The sequence below is a fragment of the Pristiophorus japonicus genome, chromosome 15 (assembly GCF_044704955.1).
Source record: "Pristiophorus japonicus isolate sPriJap1 chromosome 15, sPriJap1.hap1, whole genome shotgun sequence".
NCBI lineage: Eukaryota > Metazoa > Chordata > Chondrichthyes > Pristiophoridae > Pristiophorus > Pristiophorus japonicus.
In genome coordinates, this window is record NC_091991.1 from 184,615,406 (window position 1) to 184,638,245 (window position 22,840).

At 50.7% G+C, this 22,840-nt stretch overlaps 1 protein-coding gene across 1 annotated transcript in view; it reads left to right on the plus strand.

Annotated features, from left to right (window-relative positions):
- The window catches only part of LOC139225816 (interleukin-21 receptor-like), a 142,196-nt gene extending 125,532 nt beyond the window's left edge, over positions 1–16,664 (plus strand). Inside the window, exon 8 of the mRNA XM_070856660.1 lies at positions 15,696–16,664. Coding sequence (XP_070712761.1) covers positions 15,696–16,664 — 969 coding nt within the window. The remainder of the gene's footprint in view (positions 1–15,695) is intronic.
- The last annotated feature ends 6,176 nt before the right edge of the window (positions 16,665–22,840 follow it).

A 22,840-nucleotide genomic window follows, 5' to 3' on the forward strand; every position in this document is an offset into this window, starting at 1 on the left:
CACACACACACACACATTCACACACACATTCACACTCACACTCATACACACACATTCACACTCACACTCACACTCACACACACACATTCACACTCACACTCACACACACACATTCACACTCACACTCTCACTCACACATTCACACTCACGCTCTCACTCACACTCACACACACACATTCACACTCACACTCTCACTCTCACACGCACATTCACACTCACACTCATACACTCACACACACTCACACTTACACACAGACATTCACACTCACACTCTCACTCACACACACACATTCACACTCACGCTCTCACTCACACACTCACACTCTCATTCACACACTCACACTCACACTCTCACTCACACACTCACACTCACACACACACATTCACACACACACATTCACACACACACTCACACTCTCACTCACACATTCACACTCACGCTCTCACTCACACACTCACACTCTCACTCACACACTCACACTCACATTCACACTCACACTCTCACTCACACATTTACACTCTCACTCACACACTCACACTCACACTCACACACATTCACACTCACACTCTCACTCCCACACACACATTCACACTCACACTCACACTCTCACTCACACATTCATACTCACACTCACACTCTCACTCACACACTCACAGTCACACACACACATTCACACACACACATTCACACTCACACTCACACTCTTACTCACACATTCACACTCACGCTACACTCACACACTCACACTCATACTCACACTCACACATTCACACTCACACTCACACTCACACATTCACACTCACACTCACACTCACACACATTCACACTCACACTCTCACTCCCACACACACATTCACACTCACACTCACACTCACACACACACATTCACACTCACACTCAAACTCTCACTCACACATTCACACTCACACTCTCACTCACACTCACACACACACTCACACACACACACATTCACACTCACACTCACACTCTCACTCACACATTCACACTCACACTCACACTCACACACATTCACACTCACACTCTCACTCACACACACACATTCACACTCACACTCACACTCTCACTCACACATTCACACTCACGCTCTCACTCACACTCACACACACACATTCACACTCACACTCTCACTCACACATTAACACTCACACTCACACTCACACACACTCACACTCACACACACACATTCACACTCACACTCTTACTCCCACACTCACACTCACACTCACACTCACACACTCACACTCACACACACACTCACACACATTCACACTCACACTCTCACTCACACACACACATTCACACTCACACTCACACTCTCACACACACACATTCACACTCACACTCTCACTCACACTCACACACACACATTCACACTCACACTCTCACTCACACATTAACACTCACACTCACACTCACACACATTCACACTCACACTCACACTCCCACACACACATTCACATTCACACTCACACTCTCACTCTCACTCACACATTCACACTCACACTCACACTCTCACTCACACACTCACACTCACACTCACACACATTCACACTCACACTCTCACTCCCACATACACATCACACTAACACTCACACACACATTCACACACACACATTCACGCTCACACTCACACTCTTACTCACACATTCACGCTCACGCTACACTCACACACTCACACTCACACTCACACATTCACACTCACACTCACACTCTCACTCACAAACTCACACTCACACTCACACACATTCACACTCACACTCTCACTCCCACACACACATTCACACTCACACTCACACTCTCACACACACACATTCACACTCACACTCACACTCTCACTCACACATTCACACTCACGCTCTCACTCACACTCACACACACACTCACACACACACATTCACACTCACACTCACACTCTCACTCACACATTCACACTCACACTCACACACATTCACACTCACACTCTCACTCACACACACACATTCACACTCACACTCACACTCTCACTCACACATTCACACTCACGCTCTCACTCACACTCACACACACACATTCACACTCACACTCTCACTCACACATTAACACTCACACTCACACGCACACACATTCACACTCACACTCACACTCTCACTCACACACTCACACTCACACTCACACACATTCACACTCACACTCTTCCTGCCACACACACATTCACACTCACACTCACATTCACACACACACATTCACACTCACACTCTTACTCCCCCACACACACTCACACATTCACACTCACACTCCTACACATACACTCACATTCACACTCACACTCACACTCTTACTCCCACACACACACACACACACACACACACACACACTCTCACATCCACTCTCCAGCCCTGGATCAGAAACCATGAAGTGTTTGTGTTTTTTCCTGTTTGAAGGCCCTTCGAGATAACGTGACCAATCAGCACCAAATCTGTCAATACACCTCGAAGGTGTTGAAAACTTTCACACACAGTTCGTGGCACCACAACAGTTTCCTCACGTGGTCGTCAGCACGTAGTGGGAAGGGGCAGGGATCAGCGAGCAGGTGCATCTGTCGCCGTGGTGATGCTGCAGACATTTACAGTCCAACACTCTTGCTTTCATTTATTTTAAAGCCGTTCCTAACTGTCATACAATCATAGAAATCATGTTTGACAAATTTTCTGGAGTTCTTCGAGGATGTAATGAGCCGGGTAGATAAGGGGGAACCAGTGGATGTGGTGTATTTGGATTTCCAGAAGGCATTTGACAAGGTACCACATAAAAGGTTACTGCACAAGATAAAAGTTCACGGGGTTGGGGGTAATATATTAGCATGGATAGAGGATTGGCTAACTAACAGAAAACAGAGAGTCGGGATAAATGGAACATTTTCTAGTTGGCAAATAGTAACTAGTGGTGTGCTGCAGGGATCAGTGCTGAAGCCTCAACTATTTACAATCTATATTAATGACTTGGATGAAGGGACTGAGTGTAATGTAGCCAAGTTTGCTGATGATACAAAGATGGATGGGAAAGCAAATTGTGAGGAGGACACAAAAAATCTGCAAAGGGATGTAGACAGGCTAAGTGAGTGGGCAAAAATTTGGCAGATGGAGTATAATGTGGGAAAATGTGAGGTTATCCACTTTGATAGGAAAAATTTAAAAGTAAATTATAATTTAAATGAAGAAAAATTACAAAGTGCTTCAGTACAGAGGGACCTGGGGGTCCTTGTGCATCAAACACAGAAAGGTAGTGTGCAGATACAGCAAGTGATCAGGAAGGCAAATGGAATGTTGGTCTTTATTGCACGGGGATAGAGTATAAAAGCAGAGAAGTCTTGCTACAACTGTACAGGGTATTGGTGAGGCCACACCTGGAGTACTGCGTACAGTTTTGGTCTCCTTATTTAAGGAAGGATATACTTGCATTGGAGGCTGTTCAGAGAAGGTTCACTAGGTTGATTCCGGAGATGAGGGGGTTGACTTATGAGGATAGGGTGAGTAGGTTGGGCCTCTACTCATTGGCGTTCAGAAGAATGAGAGGTGATCTTATTGAAATGTATAAGATTCAGAAAGGGCTCGACAAGGTGGATGCAGAGAATATATTTCCACTCATGAGGCAATCTAGAACTAGGGGGCATAGTCTCAGAATAAGGGGCCACCCATTTAAAACTGAAATGAGGAGGAATTTCTTCTCTCAGAGGGCGGTGAATGTGTGGAATTCTCGGCCCCGTCGTGTTGTGCCGGCTCTGAGAGAGATCTATCCAATCAGTTCCCCTCGCCCGCTCTGTCCCCACAACCTGCCACATTTTTCCTTTTCAACTATTTATCCAATTCCCCATTTGAAAGTTATGATTGAACCTGCTCCCACCGCCCTTTCAGGCAACGCGTTCCAGATCACAACAACTCGCTGCGTAAAACAATGTTCCCTCATATCACCTCTGGCTCTTTTGCCAATTACCATCAATCTGTGTCCTCTGTTCCTGGCCCTTCTGCCAATGGGAACAATTTCTCTCTCTCTACTCTGCCCAGACCCCTCATGATTTTGAACACCTCGATAAAATCTCTCAACCTTCTCTGCTCCAAGAGAACAACCCCGGCTTCTCCAGTCTATCCACGTCACTGAAGTCCCTCATCCCTGGAACCATTCTCATAAATCCCCTCTGCACCCTCTCCAAGGCCTTCACATCCTTCTGGATGCAGAGAGGATGTTTCCCCATGTGGGGGCATCTAGAACTAGGGGACATAGTCTCAGAATAAGGGGGACTTAAAACTGAGATGAGGAGGAATTTCTTCTCTCAGAGGGTTGTAAATCTATGGAATTCTCTGCCCCAGAGAGCTGTGGAGGCTGGGTCATTGAATATATTTAAGGTGGAGAGAGACAGATTTTTGAGCGATAAGGGAGTAAAGGGTTATGGGGAGCGGGCGGGGAAGTGGAGCTGAGTCCATGATCAGATCAGCCATGATCGTATTGAATGGCAGAGCAGGCTCCAAGGGCCGAATGGCCTACTCCTGGCACCTATTTTCTATGTTTCTATGTTTCTGTGACTAAAGCAGTGGACAGTGGAATGTCTGTGGATGTTATTTATATGGACTTCCAGAAGGCTTTTGATAAAATTCCACAGCAGAGGCTGTAAACTAAAGTTGAAGCTCGTGGAATTGAAGGCAAATGATTGACCTGGTTGGGAGATTGTCTGAGCGGGAGGAGACAGGGAGTAGGGATATTGGGCAGGGATCTGTGTTGGGGCCTCAATTACTCACTGTATTTATTAATGACGGATGACAGGATGGAGAGCCTCCTATCCAGGTTTGCTGCTGACACAAAGCGAGGCGGCAGTGCAGGCAGTGTACAGTTACAGAAGGATATCGATATATTCAGTGATTGGGCAAAACTGTGGCACGTGGATTTCAGTGTCAACACTTTGCACCAAGAAAGATAGAACAGAGTACTTTCTAAATCATTAAAAGCTAGAAGCAGTCAGGATATTAAGAGGAACAGAGGGTAGATCGAAAGAAACTATACCCACTGGTTGGGCAGTCCAGGACTAGGCGGCAAAGTCTACAACTTAGAGCCAGACCTTTCAGGAGTGAAATTAGGAAACACTTCGACACACAAAGGGCGGTCAAAGTGTACAACTCTTCCACAACTGGCAATTAATGCTAGATCAATTGTTAACTTAACTCTAAGATTCATAGTTTTTTGTTAACTAAAGGTATTATGGGATATGGGGCAAAGGCGGGTATATGGAGTTAGGTCACAGATCAGCCATGATCTCATTGAAAAGCGGAACAGCCTCGAGGGGCTGAATGGGCCTCCTCCTGTTCCTATGTAACAGGCTCGAGGGGCTGAATGGGCTTCCTCCTGTTCCTGTGTAACAGGCTCGAGGGGCTGAATGGGCCTCCACCTGTTCCTGTGTAACAGGCTCGAGGGGCTGAATGGGCCTCCTCCTGTTCCTGTGTAACAGGCTCGAGGGGCTGAATGGGCCTCCACCTGTTCCTGTGTAACAGGCTCGAGGGGCTGAATGGGCCTCCTCCTGTTCCTGTGTAACAGGCTCGAGGGGCTGAATGGGCCTCCACCTGTTCCTGTGTAACAGGCTCGAGGGGCTGAATGGGCCTCCACCTGTTCCTGTGTAACAGGCTCGAGGGGCTGAATGGGCCTCCTCCTGTTCCTATGTAACAGGCTCGAGGGGCTGAATGGGCTTCCTCCTGTTCCTGTGTAACAGGCTCGAGGGGCTGAATGGGCCTCCTCCTGTTCCTGTGTAACAGGCTCGAGGGGCTGAATGGGCCTCCTCCTGTTCCTGTGTAACAGGCTCGAGGGGACGAATGGGCCTCCTGTTCCTGTGCAACTGGCTTGAGCGGCTGAATGGGCCTCCTGTTCCTGTGTAATAGGCTCGAGGGGCTGAATGGGCCTCCTCCTGTTCCTGTGTAACAGGCTCGAGGGGCTGAATGGCCTCCTCCTGTTCCTGTGTAACAGGCTCGAGGGGCTGAATGGGCCTCCTCCTGTTCCTGTGTAACAGGCTCGAGGGGACAAATGGGCCTCCTCCTGTTCCTGTGTAACAGGCTCGAGGGGCTGAATGGGCCTCCACCTGTTCCTGTGTAACAGGCTCGAGGGGCTGAATGGGCCTCCACCTGTTCCTGTGTAACAGGCTCGAGGGGCTGAATGGGCCTCCTCCTGTTCCTATGTAACAGGCTCGAGGGGCTGAATGGGCTTCCTCCTGTTCCTGTGTAACAGGCTCGAGGGGCTGAATGGGCCTCCTCCTGTTCCTGTGTAACAGGCTCGAGGGGCTGAATGGGCCTCCTCCTGTTCCTGTGTAACAGGCTCGAGGGGACGAATGGGCCTCCTGTTCCTGTGCAACTGGCTTGAGCGGCTGAATGGGCCTCCTGTTCCTGTGTAATAGGCTCGAGGGGCTGAATGGGCCTCCTCCTGTTCCTGTGTAACAGGCTCGAGGGGCTGAATGGCCTCCTCCTGTTCCTGTGTAACAGGCTCGAGGGGCTGAATGGGCCTCCTCCTGTTCCTGTGTAACAGGCTCGAGGGGACAAATGGGCCTCCTCCTGTTCCTGTGTAACAGGCTCGAGGGCTGAATGGGCCTCCTCCTGTTCCTGTGTAACAGGCTCGAGGGGCTGAATGGCCTCCTCCTGTTCCTGTGTTCTTGTATTGCCTCTCCTCATTCTTCCTACCAGAATGTATTAAATTCCATCTGCCACGTGTCTGCCCACGTCACCAGTGTATGTGTAGCTCCTGAAATCTGTTACCATCCTTCCCATGGTAACAATGTTAAGCCCCGTCTTCCCGAGCCCAGGTCGTTAATATATAGTATTCTTAATACCGAGCCCTGTGGAACAGCACTGTACCTCCCTCCAGTCTGAAAAACAAACCTTCCCCACCTCTCCCCGTTTTCAGTCTCCTGGCGAATGATGTGTCCACACTGCCTCTGCCCCTTTAATTTTGCTAACGTCTATTATGTGGCACTTTGTCAAATGCTTTTTGAAAGTCCATATTTACAACATCAACCCCATTACCCTCATCAACCCTCTCTGTTACTTCATCAAAGAACGCGATCAAGTTATTCAAACACGATTTGCCTTTAACAAATCCATGCTGACTTTCATTTATTAGCCCATACTTTTCCAAATGTCAATTAATTTTGTCCCGGATTAAATTCTTGAAACGTTTCTCCAACACCGACATTAGGCTGACTGGACTGTAGTTGCTGGGTTTATCCCTCTCCCCTTTGTTAAACAGGTGACACCACCCTCATATCTAAGGAGGATTGGAGGATTGTGGTCAGAGCCTCTGCTATTTCCACCCTTGCTTCCCTCAGCACCCGAGGATGCATCCCATCCGGACTGGGTGACTTTTCTACTTTGAGCACTGCCAACCTTTTAAGTTCCTCCTCTTTATCTATTGCTATCCTATCCCATATCACTACAGCCTCCTCCTTTACTGTGACAATGGCAGCATCCTCTTCCGTAGTGAAGGTGATGCAATGTCCTCACTTTGTATCCCAGCCATGCCCTCTGCCTCCACAAGATCTCCTTTCTGGTCCCTAATTGGCCCATCCTCGCCTTCATTACCTTTTTCCTATTAATATGTTTATAAAAAACTTTTGGGTCCCTTTTGTGTTAGCCGCTAATCTATTCTCAAACTCTCTCTTTGCCTCTTATTCCCTTGTTTAGATCTCCTCCGTACTTTCTATATTAGGCTTGGTTCTGTTCTGGGTTATGACCCTGACATTTGTCATAAGCCTCCTTTTTCGGTCTGATTTTCGCCACCCAGAGAGCTCTAGCTTTAGCTGTCCTTCCTGTCCCTCTCATGGGAATGTGTCCAGTCTGTACCCGAACTGTCTCCTCTTTCAGGACCTCCCACTGTTCAATTACTGTTTTGCCTGCCAATCCACCGGGGCCTGATCCCTTTACAACTCACTGAAGTTCACTGTCCTCCCGTTAAGTCATTTTATGCTTGTCCTTATCCATAGCTATTCTAAACCTGCAGATATTGGCCCAGATTTTCTGGGACCTATGAGCGAGTACGAGGTACGTACATGGCCACAAGTTCCAGGTTTACACGTGCACCAAAACCCAGAACTACCGATCTGTCAGATCCTCCGCTTCCCCGGGAAATGGACATTCACTGGCGGAGAGTCAGGCTATGTGCCCATCGAGTGCTCATCGAGTGCCCAACGCATGCCCAGTGATTGCCCAGCGAGTGCCCAGCGAGTGCCCAGCGAGTGCCCATCATTTGCCCAGCATTTGCCCATCGAGTTCCCAGCGAGTGCCCAGCGAGTGCCCAACACGTGCCCAGTGATTGCCCAGCGAGTGCCCAGCGAGTGCCCAGCGAGTGCCCAGCGAGTGCCCATCAAGTGCCCATCATTTGCCCAGCATTTGCCCATCGAGTGCCCAGCGAGTGCCCAGCGAGTGCCCATCAAGTGCCCAACGCGTGCCCAGTGATTGCCCATCGAGTTCCCAGCGAGTACCCAGCGAGTGCCCAGCGAGTGCCCATCATTTGCCCAGCATTTGCCCATCGAGTGCCCAGCGAGTGCCCAGCGAGTGCCCATCAAGTGCCCAACGCGTGCCCAGTGATTGCCCATCGAGTTCCCAGCGAGTGCCCAGCGAGTGCCCAGCGAGTGCCCATCATTTGCCCAGCATTTGCCCATCGAGTGCCCAGCGAGTGCCCAGCGAGTGCCCATCATTTGCCCAGCATTTGCCCATCAAGTGCCCAGCGATTGCCCATTGAGTGCCCAGTGAGTGCCTATCGAGTGCCCAGCGAGTGCCCATCGAGTGCCCATCGAGTGCCCATCGTTTGCCCAACACGTGCCCAGCGTGTGCCCATGAAACTCTTACACCTGGTGTCAGGCCTCTTACTTGGGGTGAAAATAAATATTAAATAAAAATGTTTAAATCATTTTAACATTCAAACACCTGTAAAATAAGTTTGTTATTTTTGGCCCCTTAAAAAATGTTTACATTTATTTTTCAAAAAATTACATTTTTATTTTAAATGTTTAATGAAATTGTATTTTAATTAATTTTAAATATGTAATTATTTTTTAATTTCAATGTTGTGTAAATGTGTTTTTTGGGTCATTCCTATCGAGTTTATGGGCCTGAGCTGCACTTCCCTCGACGGGCCAAACGGCCTCCTTCTGTGCTCTAACCGTTTTATGATTCTATGATTCTAAATCTGCTTCTCTATCTCGCCCCCACTGTATGGCAGCCTATAGTATACACCGAGCAACTTAACAGCTTCTCTTTTGTTGCTTAATTCTATCCAAATAGACTCTCTATCGGGCCCCTCAACTACAGCTATCCCCCGCCCAGTGCTAGAATAGTTCATTTCATCAATACTCCCACCCCCTCCTTGTCTTTCCCTTCCCTCCCTATCCTTCCGGAATATCTTGTAGCCAGGAATATGAAGTTCCCAACACTCCCCTTCTTTGAGCCCGGTCTCTGTCATTGCCATGATATCACAGACCCATGTGGCGACATGCCTGCAGCTTACCGACCTTAGTTACCATGCTCTGTGCATTTACACACACGCACTTCAAACCCCACTCAGTCTGCCTCGCATTTGTCCCTGTCTGACCCCAGCTATTTCTGAACTACTCGTGACTCAAGCGCTATTTGCCTCTCCCAGTCCTCTGTGCACCTTGTATCTCCGCCCTAATGCTTCATCCAGTGCTCCTCCCCCAGCCAAATTAGTCTAGACCCTCCCCCACAGTACTGGTTCACCCCTCCCCACCCCCCCCCCCCCCGCCGCGAGGACATTGGTCCCAGCCCTGCCCTCGAACAGGTCCCTCCTGCCCCACAACTGGTCCCATTGCCCCAGGACTTGATGGAGTGAAGATCAGGGCTGTCCCAGGGGGAACGGCCAGGGTGAGAGAGAGTAACTAGGGACTAGGGCACCACAGGTGGTGGTGAGGGTGCGAGTGAGCAGATCAGTAGCAGCAGAAACGTCTTGGTGAATGGAGGACCAGAGGCTGGACAGTTGGGAGTTGAGTGCAGTTGTAAGAGAGTCGTAAGGGAGTTTTTTCCAGGGACAGACACAGAAGGAGGTAGTTTTGGGGGATGTGGGTGGCGAGCGATATGAGGAAGTAGTCAGAGATGGCTTTATCGGCGATTGAAACGATGGCAGTAAACATTCTTCATCGGGAGTCTCACCGGTGAGTGACTGGGTATTTGACTATGGAAACATCACATAAGTATCTAATTCTGCCCTCAGCTAAGATCTACGCACTCCACATTTGCCAGGGAAGGGCACTGGATGAGACTTGGAATTCTGGCTGCTGGATTTTTTGCTTCTCTAGCCCAGGGATGGCAAGACCAGCAGCAAAACCTGGCACCTACCTCTCCTACACAGCTCGATCCCGACCGCATGGGAGGTGATGCATTGTCTCGAGACTGGCACCAGGCAGATAATCCGTAATGCTTGCCCCATGCCCTGTGCATTCCCGCGCTTTCTGTGCTTCACATCTTCCCCTGTTCCCCTCGCCTCCCCTTGCTCAGTATCTCCAGTCCGAGGAGAGGTCACCCCGGGGCCCGGGGCCCAGGCCCAATCCCCACAATCCCCAATACCCAATCCCCAGGCCCAGGGCCCAATCCAGACAGACAGAGAGAGGGAGACAGAGAGACAGACAGGGAGGGGGAGGGGATGACACTAAGCTGGGTGGCGGTGTGAGCTGTGAGGAGGACGCTAAGATGCTGCAGAGTGACTTGGATAGGTTAGGTGAGTGGGCAAATGCATGGCAGATGCAGTATAATGTGGATAAATGTGAGGTTATCCACTTTGGGGGCAAAAACGCGAAGACAGAATATTATCTGAATGGCGGCAGATTAGGAAAAGGGGAGGTGCAACGAGACCTGGGTGTCATGATTCATCAGTCATTGAAAGTTGGCATGCAGGTACAGCAGGCGGTGAAGAAGGCAAATGGTATGTTGGCCTTCATAGCTAGGGGATTTGAGTATAGGAGCAGGGAGGTCTTACTGCAGTTGTACAAGGCCTTAGTGAGGCCTCACCTGGAATATTGTGTTCAGTTTTGATTTCCTAATCTGAGGAAGGACGTTCTTGCTATTGAGGGAATGCAGCGAAGGTTCACCAGACTGATTCCCGGGATGGTTGGACTGACATATGAGGAGAGACTGGATCAACGGGGCCTTTATACAATGGAGTTTAGAAGGATGAGAGGGAATCTCATAAAAACATACAAGATTCTGACGGGACGGGTCAGGTTAGATGCGGGCAGAATGTTTCCGATGTTGGGGATGTCCAGAACCAGGGGACACAGTCTTAGGATAAGGGGTAAGCCATTTAGGACCGAGATGAGGAGAAACTTCTTCACTCAGAGTTGTTAACCTGTGGAATTCCCTACCGCAGAGAGTTGTTGATACCAGTTCATTGGATATATTCAAGAGGGAGTTAGATATGGCCCTTACGGCTAAAGGGATCAAGGGGTATGGAGGGAAAACAGGAAAGGGGTACTGAGGGAATGATCAGCCATGATCTTATTGAATGGTGGTGCAGGCTCGAAGGGCCAAATGGCCTACTCCTGCACCTATTTTCTATGTTTCTATGAGACAGAGAGACAGACAGGGAGAGGGAGACAGGGAGGGAGGGGGAGACAGAGAGACAGACAGGGAGGGGGAGACAGGGAGGGAGGGGGAGACAGAGAGACAGACAGGGAGGGGGAGACAGAGAGACAGACAGGGAGGGGGAGACAGGGAGGGAGAGGGAGACAGAGAGACAGACAGGGAGGGGGAGACAGAGAGACAGGGAGGGGGAGACAGAGAGACAGACAGGGAGAGGGAGACAGAGAGACAGACAGGGAAGGGGAGACAGTCTGTTTTAGCTATGTTGGTTGAGGGATAAATATTGCCCAGGACATGAGGATAACTCCCCTGCTTTTCTTTGAAAGAACCTGGTGGGATTTGTTACATCCACCCGAGAGGGCAGACGGGGCCTCGGTTTAACATCTCACCATACATAGTTAAAGTTTTTGATGTTGACATTCTTATAACAGCAGAGATCTATCTTAGACAATGTTCTAATTTTCACTAAATGTTGTTCCTAACACTCTCTACAATCATATCGTGCATCAAGAAAATGCAAGAGTAGTGGAAACAAAACCAGCCAGTTAGACCGTATCGATAAGATTGATGTGGAGCAGATATGTTTGATTCCAATCACCAAGCTGTGGCTTTTCAGCAGGTTATCTGCAGTTCCTCAGTCACAGCCAGCAGCACACACTGCCCATCAGATCTGATCTATTTACACAGAATCTTCTGTGGGAAATATCACCACCTTTAGCAGTTCTGCCTTGTAGCATTGTTTTTTCCTGCAAGGTAGATATTCTTGGGCGATAGAGACAGAATTGGTAAGAGACGGGTTCGACAATGAGTTACATATTAGTCTTTCACTTCAAGAATCAGCAGCGACAAATAGCTTGCAGACACGGTGCAGACAGAATCCAGACACAGTGCAGACAAGTGCAGACACAGTGCAGACAGAATCCAGACACAGTGCAGACACGGTGCAGACACAGTGCAGACAGAATCCAGACACAGTGCAGACACGGTGCAGACACAGTGCAGACACGGTGCAGACACGGTGCAGACACGGTGCAGACACGGTGCAGACAGAATCCAGACACGGTGCAGACAGAATCCAGACACGGTGCAGACACGGTGCAGACACAGTGCAGACACGGTGCAGACACAGTGCAGACACGGTGCAGACAGAATCCAGACACGGTGCAGACACAGTGCAGACACGGTGCAGACACAGTGCAGACACGGTGCAGACAGAATCCAGACACGGTGCAGACACGGTGCAGACAGAATCCAGACACAGTGCAGACACGGTGCAGACACGGTGCAGACAGAATCCAGACACGGTGCAGACACGGTGCAGACAGAATCCAGACACGGTGCAGACACGGTGCAGACACGGTGCAGACAAAATCCAGACACGGTGCAGACACAGTGCAGACAGAATCCAGACACGGTGCAGACACGGTGCAGACACGGTGCAGACACGGTGCAGACAGAATCCAGACACGGTGCAGACACAGTGCAGACACGGTGCAGACATGATCCAGACATGATCCAGACACGGTCCAGTCCCTTGTGGGCACGGGTCAGTGTCACATAACTGTCCATAATTTGGCACCAAATCCACAATCTCATTCACAGCCGCAGCACAGCGGGTGTAGACAATGGAATCGTGTCACACGGTGCAAGGGGTCTCCGCAGTACAGACAGGGGCTACACCATCCAACCCGTGCTGTACCTGCCCTGCGAGTGTTTGATGGGACAGTGTAGAGGGAGCTTTACTCTGTATCTAACCCCATGCTGTACCTGCCCTGGGAGTGTTTGATGGGACAGCGTAGAGGGAGCTTTACTCTGTATCTAACCCCTGTACCTGCCCTGGGAGTGTTTGATGGGACAGTGTAGAGGGAGCTTTACTCTGTATCTAACCCCCTGTACCTGCCCTGGGAGTGTTTGATGGGACAGTGTAGAGGGAGCTTTACTCTGTATCTAACCCCCTGTACCTGCCCTGGGAGTGTTTGATGGGACAGTGTAGAGGGAGCTTTACTCTGTGTCTAACCCACTGTACCTGCCCTGGGAGTGTTTGATGGGACAGTGTAGGGGGAGCTTTACTCTGTATCTAACCCCCTGTACCTGCCCTGGGAGTGTTTGATGGGACAGTGTAGAGGGAGCTTTACTCTGTATCTAACCCCCTGTACCTGCCCTGGGAGTGTTTGATGGGACAGTGTAGAGGGAGCTTTACTCTGTATCTAACCCCCTGTACCTGCCCTGGGAGTGTTTGATGAGACAGTGTAGAGGGAGCTTTACTCTGTATCTAACCCCCTGTACCTGCCCTGGGAGTGTTTGATGGGACAGTGTAGAGGGAGCTTTACTCTGTATCTAACCCCCTGTACCTGCCCTGGGAGTGTTTGATGGGACAGTGTAGAGGGAGCTTTACTCTGTATCTAACCCCCTGTACCTGCCCTGGGAGTGTTTGGTGAGACAGTGTAGAGGGAGCTTTACTCTGTATCTAACCCCCTGTCCCTGCCCTGGGAGTGTTTGATGGGACAGTGTAGAGGGAGCTTTACTCTGTATCTAACCCCCTGTACCTGCCCTGGGAGCGTTTGATGGGACAGTGTAGAGGGAGCTTTACTCTGTATCTAACCCCCTGTACCTGCCCTGGGAGTGTTTGATGGGACAGTGTAGGGGGAGCTTTACTCTGTATCTAACCCCCTGTACCTGCCCTGGGAGTGTTTCATGGGACAGTGTAGAGGGAGCTTTACTCTGTATCTAACCCCCTGTACCTGCCCTGGGAGTGTTTGATGAGACAGTGTAGAGGGAGCTTTACTCTGTATCTAACCCCCTGTACCTGCCCTGGGAGTGTTTGATGGGACAGTGTAGAGGGAGCTTTACTCTGTATCTAACCTCCTGTACCTGCCCTGGGAGTGTTTGATGGGACAGTGTAGAGGGAGCTTTACTCTGTATCTGACCCCCTGTACCTGCCCTGGGAGTGTTTGATGGGACAGTGTAGAAGGAGCTTTACTCTGTATCTAACCCGCGCTGTACCTGCCCTGGGAGTGTTTGATGGGACAGTGTAGAGGGAGCTTTACTCTGTATCTAACCCGCTGTACCTGCCCTGGGAGTGTTTGATGGGACAGTGTAGAGGGAGCCTTACTCTGTATCTAACCCGTGCTGTAGCTGCCCTGGGAGTGTTTGATGGGACAGTGCAGAGGGAGCTTTACTCTGTATCTAACCCTGTGGTGTACCTGCCCTGGGAGTGTTTGATGGGACAGTGCAGAGGGAGCTTTAGTCTAACAATCCTTCTCTCAGCAGTAGTGTCCAGACTCTCTCTCTACTTTCTTGTCCTGCAGTTTTATTGACAGTATCAGTATCACTGCTTCTCTGCACGTTCCAGTTTGATCTGAGATCTGCATGTCGCAATGTTGTCTGATCCCTTTCCTGTTGCTTTGCTGCAGAGTAATTGAGGCTGCTCAGAGTCTGACTCATTCTCTGCAGGTCCTAAATCCTGTCAAATGCCTTCCTTCCCTCCATCGTCCCTTCAACAATCCACAGGCTTTTCAAACTTGCCAGCACTTGACCATCACTGCGCCATTCACCTCATCGTCTGCCATTCTCTTCAATCATTACAACAGTGATGGAAAGCACATCATTGGCTGTAAAGCGCTTCGGGGCGTCCTGGGGTTATGAAAGGCGCTATAGAAATGTAATTCTTGCTGTTCATCTTGGCGGTGCCAGGCACTGTGCCCTTCAGCTGGGTTTGTGTAATTTAACAGAAGCAGACATAATCGTCACTCCTTCCTCAACAGTGTTACCATCGAGTTTGATCCCACTTCCCACAGTGGGATGGTTTCTCTGGAGCTGGAAGGGGATGTTTGGAGACGTGACGCTGTCGAACTTGTGTTATGGACTAGTTGGTGATATTTTGATCAATGTTAGTTATACTAAGGTGCTGGCTGTATTGTGTAATCCCAATTATCTCCATTACCGATCCAAATACTGCGCTCCATATTGTTGTTCAAATACACCGATTGCCTGACAAAAGGTTATCTGTAAAAATATTGAAATGGATGTTCCTGACTTGTGACCTTTAGCTACTGTTAACCAGGGCTGTCTTTCCCTTTCAGAGTTGGGTTAATGCTCAACACCCAGATGCATTGTATGAAGTCAATGAGAAAAGTGCCATGGTCCTGGAGATGGGGGACCTGGTACAGGTGTACGATGGGCCTATTGCTCTGGAGAAAGCCTTGATGGGATTGAAACCCTGGGACAAACAGTCTGACATTCACTCCTCCTGGCAGGCCCTGTGTGGCCCGACTTACTGTCCTTCGTCTCAGTCTCGGGGCCAGTTTGGGAACATTATTCAGCAGTGGAAGGATAAATCGTACGGCCGAGTATCGATTGACACTGTGACAGTGAGTGGAGAGGTGGGAGCTTGCTGCTCCCAGTGTAGTTACAGATGCCGACCACCTTACCTGACCCAGTGTAAGAGTCAGGCGGGCACTGACAATCCCGATGAGCAGGATTACCCCAGCAGCAAGCAATTGCTCAGTCATTTGCAGCCAGTTTCAACAGGAGCCGGTCAGCACGACCACAGCACCACGCCATTGAACATGATGTCCCGGTTACAATCCTCCGATGGCCATGGGGGCACCAGTGCTCATGTTTTAGACCTTCAGTGTCTCAACGTGGTGGACTGGGCAGCAGAAAATGAACCTTTTCCTTTGAATGATGGTGAAGATGCCTCCTGGGATGACGGAAATGTCGATGAAGCCGGGTCTTGGAGTGATGGAAGTCTTGATAACATTTCGTCGTGCAGTAGGCTGGAAGCAGATCCTGGTTACCCGAAGATGTCACTGGATTTAGACACTGTGGACAGTGGTTTCATGGAGATTGACACTGATTCGATGACCACTGTTGATTGTGGGTATAAAAGTAATGCAGGCACAGAGGGAGTAGTCAGGGCAGAACATGGACAGGAGCCGAGCGATAGCAGCCCTGTTCATTGCGAGCAGGAGGAGCAGTACTACAGAAGCTATGTCAAGCAATGGGCCAAATCCACACCCACCTGTACAGACGGCAGCAGTCACCAATAGCCCTGGCTGCTTTCTAACCTCCTCTACCATGACCACACAAAGCACTGTCGGGTCCTGCTCTCATCTGCCAAAACCGCTCACTATTACAGGATCATTCTAGAATGTAAAGATAAACCCCAGCTTCTATTCTCCACTGCTAACCGTCTTCTTAAACCCCTCTCCCCAGTCTCCTCACCTCCGACAATGTGTGAGGAGCTCATGGACTTTCCTGTCTCTAAGATTGAGACCATCCGTTCGGTGGCCTCCACCTCTTCCCATCCTTCCCCTAGCCCACCGAGCCAAACTTCCTCTGAGGACCCCCCCTGCCCTGGCCCTGACCTCACATCTTTCTCCAGTTTCTCTCCGATCGCCTCTCATGACCTTTGCGAGCTCATCCTGTCCATGAGACGCACCTCCTGCTCCCTTGACCCTATTCCCAACAAACTGTTGACCATCCAACTTCCTTTTCTGGCTCCCATGTTAGCCGACATTGTTAACGGTTCTCTCTCCTCAGGTACTGTCTCCCTCTCCCTCAAATCTGCCGTCATCACCCCTCTCCTCAAAAAACCAACCCTCGAGCCCCCCGTCCTTGCAAACTCCCACCCCAGCTCCAACCTCCCTTTCCTCCAAAGCCCTAGAATGTGTTATCACCTCCCAAATACGTGCCCATCTTTCCCAGAACTCCATGTGTGAATCCCTCCAGTCCACTCCTGACACAGTACTGAAACGGCTCTCATCAAAGTCACATGACATCCTTTGTGACTGTGACAAAGGTAAACTATCCCTCCCCACCCTCCTGAACCTGTCTGCGACCTTTGACATGGTTGACCACTCCATCCTCCTCCAACACCTCTCCACCATCGTCCAGCTGGGTGGGACTGCACTCGCCTGGTTCCATTCTTATCTATCTAATCGTAGTCACAGAATCTCCTGCAACGGCTTCTCTTCCCCCCGCATCGTTACCTCTGGTGTCCCCCAAGGGTCTGTCCTTGGCACCCTCCTATTCCTCATCTACAGATTGTTCTCTCATAAACAAATATTTTGTATCGATCTTCACAGTAGAAGACACTAAAAACATCCCAATAGAGGATAATCAAGGGGCTATCAGGAGCAAGGAACTTAATACAATCACTATCACTAATGAAGTAGTACTCGGTAAAACAATGGGACTAAAGGCGGACAAGTCCCCTGGACCTGATGACTTACATCCCAGGGTCTTAAAAGAAGTGGCTGCAGAGATAGTGGATGCATTGGTTATAATTTACCAAAACTCCCTGGATTCTGAAGAGGTCCCAGCGGATTGGAAAACCGCAAATGTAACGCCCCTATTTAAAAATGGAGGCAGACAAAAAGCAGGAAACTATAGACCAGTTAGCCTAACATCTGTGGTTAGGAAAATGCTGGAGTCCATTATTAAGGAAGCAGTAGTGGGATATTTGCATAATTCAATCAGGCAGAGTCAGCATGGTTTTATGAAAGGGAAATCATGTTTGACAAATTTGCTGGAGTTCTTTGAGGATGTAATGACCAGGGTGGATAAGGGGGAACCGGTGGATGTGGTTTATTTGGATTTCCAGAATGCATTCGATAAGGTGCCACATAAAAGGTTACTGCACAAGATAAAAGTTCACGGGGTTGGGGGTAATATATTAGCATGGATAGAGGATTGGCTAACTAACAGAAAACAGAGAGTCGGGATAAATGCGTAATTTCCGGTTGGCAAACAGTAACTAGTGGGGTGCCGCAGGGATCAGTGCTGGGTCCTCAACTATTTACAATCTATATTAATGACTTGGTTGAAGGGACCGAGTGTAATGTAGCCAAGTTTGCTGATGAGACAAAGATGGGAGGAAAGGCAAATTATGGGTAGGACACAAGAAATCTGCGAAGGGATATAGACAGGCTAAGTGAGTGGGCAAATATGTGGCAGATGGAATATAATGTGGGAAAATGTGAGGTTATCCACTTTGTAGGAAAAATTAAAAAGCAAATTATAATTTAAATGTGGAGAGATTGCAAAGTGCTGCAGTACAGAGGGACCTGGGGGTCCTTGTGCATGAAACACAAAAAGTTAGTGTGCAGGTACAGCAAGTGATCAGGAAGGCAAATGGAATGTTGGCCTTTATTGCACGGGGATAGAGTATAAAAGCAGAGAAGTCCTGCTACAACTGTACAGGGTATTGGTGAGGCCACACCTGGAGTACTGCGTGCAGTTTTGGTCTCCGTATTTAAGGAAGGATATACTTGCATTGGAGGCTGTTCAGAGAAGGTTCACTAGGTTGATTCCGGAGATGAGGGGGTTGACTTATGAGGATAGGTTGAGTAGGTTGGGCCTCTACTCATTGGAGTTCAGAAGAATGAGAGGTGATCTTATTGAAACACATAAGATAATGAGGGGGCTCGACAAGGTGGATGCAGAGAGGATATTTTCACTCATTTGGAAACTAAAACTAGGGGGCATGGTCTTAGAATAAGGGGCCACCCATTTAAAACTGAGATGAGGAGGAATTCCTTCTCTCAGGGTTGTAAATCTGTGGAATTCGCTGCCCCAGAGAGCTGTGGAGGCTGGGTCATTGAATATATTTAAGGCGGAGATAGACAGATTTTTGAGCGATCAGGGAGTAAAGGGTTATGGGGAGCGGGCAGGGAAGTGGAGCTGAGTCCATGATCAGATCAGCCATGATCTTATTGAATGGCGGAGCAGGCTCGAGGGGCCAAATGGCCAACTCCTGCTCCTATTTCTTATGTTCTTATGTTGCCCCTTGGTGACATCATCCGGAAACACAGGGCCAGTTTCCACATGTACGCTGATCACACCCAGCTCTACTTCACTACACCTTCTCTCGACCCCTCCTCGGTCTCTAAATTGTCAGACTGCTTGTCTGGATGAGTAGAAATTTTCTCTAGTTGAATATTGGGAAGACCGAAGCCATTGTTTTCTGTCCCCGTCACAAACTCCATTCCTCAGCCACTGACTCCATCCCTCTCCCAACTTCTGTCTGAGGCTGAACCAGACTGTTCGCAACCTTGGTGTCATATTTGACCCTGAAATGAGCTTCCGACCACACATCCACAGCATAACTAAGACCGCCTATTTCCACCTCCGTAACATCACCCGTCTCCACCCCTGCCTCAGCTCATCCGCTGCTGAAACCCTCATCCATGCCTTTGTTGCCTCTAGACTTGACTATTCCAACACTCTCCTGGCTGGCCTCCCACATTCTACACTACGTAAACTAGAGGTGATCCAAAACTTGGCTGCCCCCATGTCCTAACTCGCATCCAGTCCCACTCACCCATCACCCCCTGTGCTCGCTGCCCCGTGTCCTAACTCACACCGAGTCCCACTCACCCATCACCCCCTGTGCTCGCTGCCCCATGTCCTAACTCGTATCCAGTCCCACTCACCCATCACCCCCTGTGCTCACTGCCCCGTGTCCTAACTCGTATCCAGTCCCACTCACCCATCACCCCCTGTGCTCACTGCCCCGTGTCCTAACTCGTATCCAGTCCCACTCACCCATCACCCCCTGTGCTCACTGCCCCGTGTCCTAACTCGTATCCAGTCCCACTCACCCATCACCCCCTGTGCTCACTGCCCCGTGTCCTAACTCGTATCCAGTCCCACTCACCCATCACCCCCTGTGCTCACTGCCCTATGTCCTAACTCACACCGAGTCCCGCTCACCCATCACCCCCTGTGCTCGCTGCCCGTGTCCTAACTCGCACCGAGTCCCGCTCACCCATCACCCCATGTGCTCACTGCCCCGTGTCCTAACTCGCACCAAGTCCCACTCACCCATCACCCACTGTGCTCACTGCCCCATGTCCTAACTCACACCGAGTCCCGCTCACCCATCACCTCTGTGCTCGCTGACCTACATTGGCTTCCAGTTAAACAACGCCTCGATTTCAAAATTCTCATCCTTGTTTACAAATCCCTCCATGGCCCTCGCCCCTCCCTATCTCTGTAATCCCCTCCAGCCCCACAACTCCCCGAGATCTCTGCGCTCCTCTAATTCTGCTCTCTTGAGCATGCCTGATTATAATCGCTTAACCATCGGTGGCCGTGCCTTCTGTTGCCTGGACCCCAAGCTCTGGAACTCCCTCCCTAAACCTCTCCACCTCGCTACCTCTCTTTCCTCCTTCAAGACGCTTCTTAAAACCTACCTCTTTGATCAAGCTTTTTGTCACCTGCGCTAATTTCTCCTTATGTGGCTCGGTGTCAAATCTCATAACGCTCCTGTGAAGCACCTTGGTACGTTTCACTGCGTTAAAAGCGCTATATAAATACAAGTTGTTGTTGTAGCAGGCGCGGCACAATGGAGCAGGAAAACCGGTCCCCATCTCAGAAATATCTGGCACTGGGGTCGGTCATTCCTACATCGCTGAAGGTGAGAGCACTTTGTGGGAGTGATTCACCCACTGGCCAAAGGTGCTCGCCATTTGATGCCATGGATTGTGAGGGGGTCGTGACCCAGGCTTTCCAGCTTTATTTCTCAGTCAGGCACCGAGCCCTGCCACACATGCCTGCTGTCTGGGTCACTCTCTCATTGCCGTGGACTGCCTGCCTGTCTGATACTTCAGAAATTCTACACATTATCTCAATCTCACAAAGCCCCAACTTCCTCCATCCCCAGTCTGTCAGTCAATGTAGGAAATCAAAAGCTGTGTGTCAGGCAGCACTCTGAGCTGGTGAGCTGGCTCTCAGTGAAGCCACAGTTTGTTCCCAGAGGCCGTGGCCAAAGTGTATAATTATACTGCTGGCTGCTCTCATCATGGACCGACAGTGGCAATGTCCCACCCAGCACGACCCATCACAACATCCTGGCCTGGTGAGAGGGTCGGGAGCTATTCACACCGACTCTCGGAGCATCAGCTCTGGGCCCACACCACGTCCCTTCCTCCACCACCGGCCTCTCCCAGAACGTCTGTGGCGGGGTGAGGGGCTCCTGCAAATATCCCCACTCCCCGACTCTCCCCCCCCACCCCCCACACTCCCCCCCACACTCCTCCCCCCACCCCCTCTGCTCCACTCCACACTCTCCTGCCCCCCACACACGCCACTCCACACTCCCCCCCCACCACACTCCGCTCCCCCACACACTCCCCCCCCCGCCCCCTCCCCACACACCCCCCGCCCCCCACACTCCCCTCCCCCACACACTCCCCCCCCACCACACTCCGCTCCCCCACACACTCCCCCCCCCGCCCCCTCCCCACACCCCCCGCCCCCCACACTCCCCTCCCCCACACACTCCCCCCCCACCACACTCCGCTCCCCCACACACTCCCTCCCCCGCCCCCTCCCCACACCCCCCGCCCCCCACACTCCCCTCTCCCACACATTCCCCCCCACACTCCCCTCCCCCACACTCCCCCCCCACCACACTCCGCTCCCCCACACACTCCCCCCCCCGCCCCCTCCCCACACACCCCCCGCCCCCCACACTCCCCTCTCCCACACATTCCCCCCCACACTCCCCTCCCCCACACTCCCCTTCCCCCCACACTCCCTTCCCACACTCCCCCCCCCACACTCTCCCCGCCCCCACTCTCCCCCTGCCCCCTCCACTCCCTCCACCCTGTAACATCTGCTCTCGCTGCGCTGTAACAGTAAGATGGATCAGCAATGAAAACGGTGGGTAATGCATACTGTGTGATACACTGTGCTCGCAGCCTGGATAAACCAGGCCAAGCTGGGCGATCAGCTGACCCTGCACATCCCCCCCGCCCCCCGCCCCCCCGGTTACCCCGGGCAACAGGCAGTCCGCAGGCAAGCATCTTCCAAATATTTCCTGTGTCTTCAAACACACAAAGCCAATCTCACTGGGAGCTCAAACCAACCAGGTGCATGGGAGGCCATTCGGCCCATCGAGCCTGTGGTGGCTCTCGGCCAGTCCCCCTCCCCCGCCCTTTCCCTGGAGCCCTGCACAATGTTTTCCTGCAGGCACTTATCCAACTCCCGTTTGAAAGCCACGATTGAGTCTGCCTCCATCACCCTCAAGCCGTGCATTCCAGATCCTAACCACTCGCTCATATCACCTTTGGTTCTTCTGCCAATCGCCTTAAATCTGTGTCCTCTGGTTCTCGACCCTTCCACCAATGGGAACAGTTTCTCTCGATCTACTCTGTCCAGATCCCTCATGATGTTTAACACCTCGATCAAATCTCCTCTCAACCTTCTCTGCTCCAAG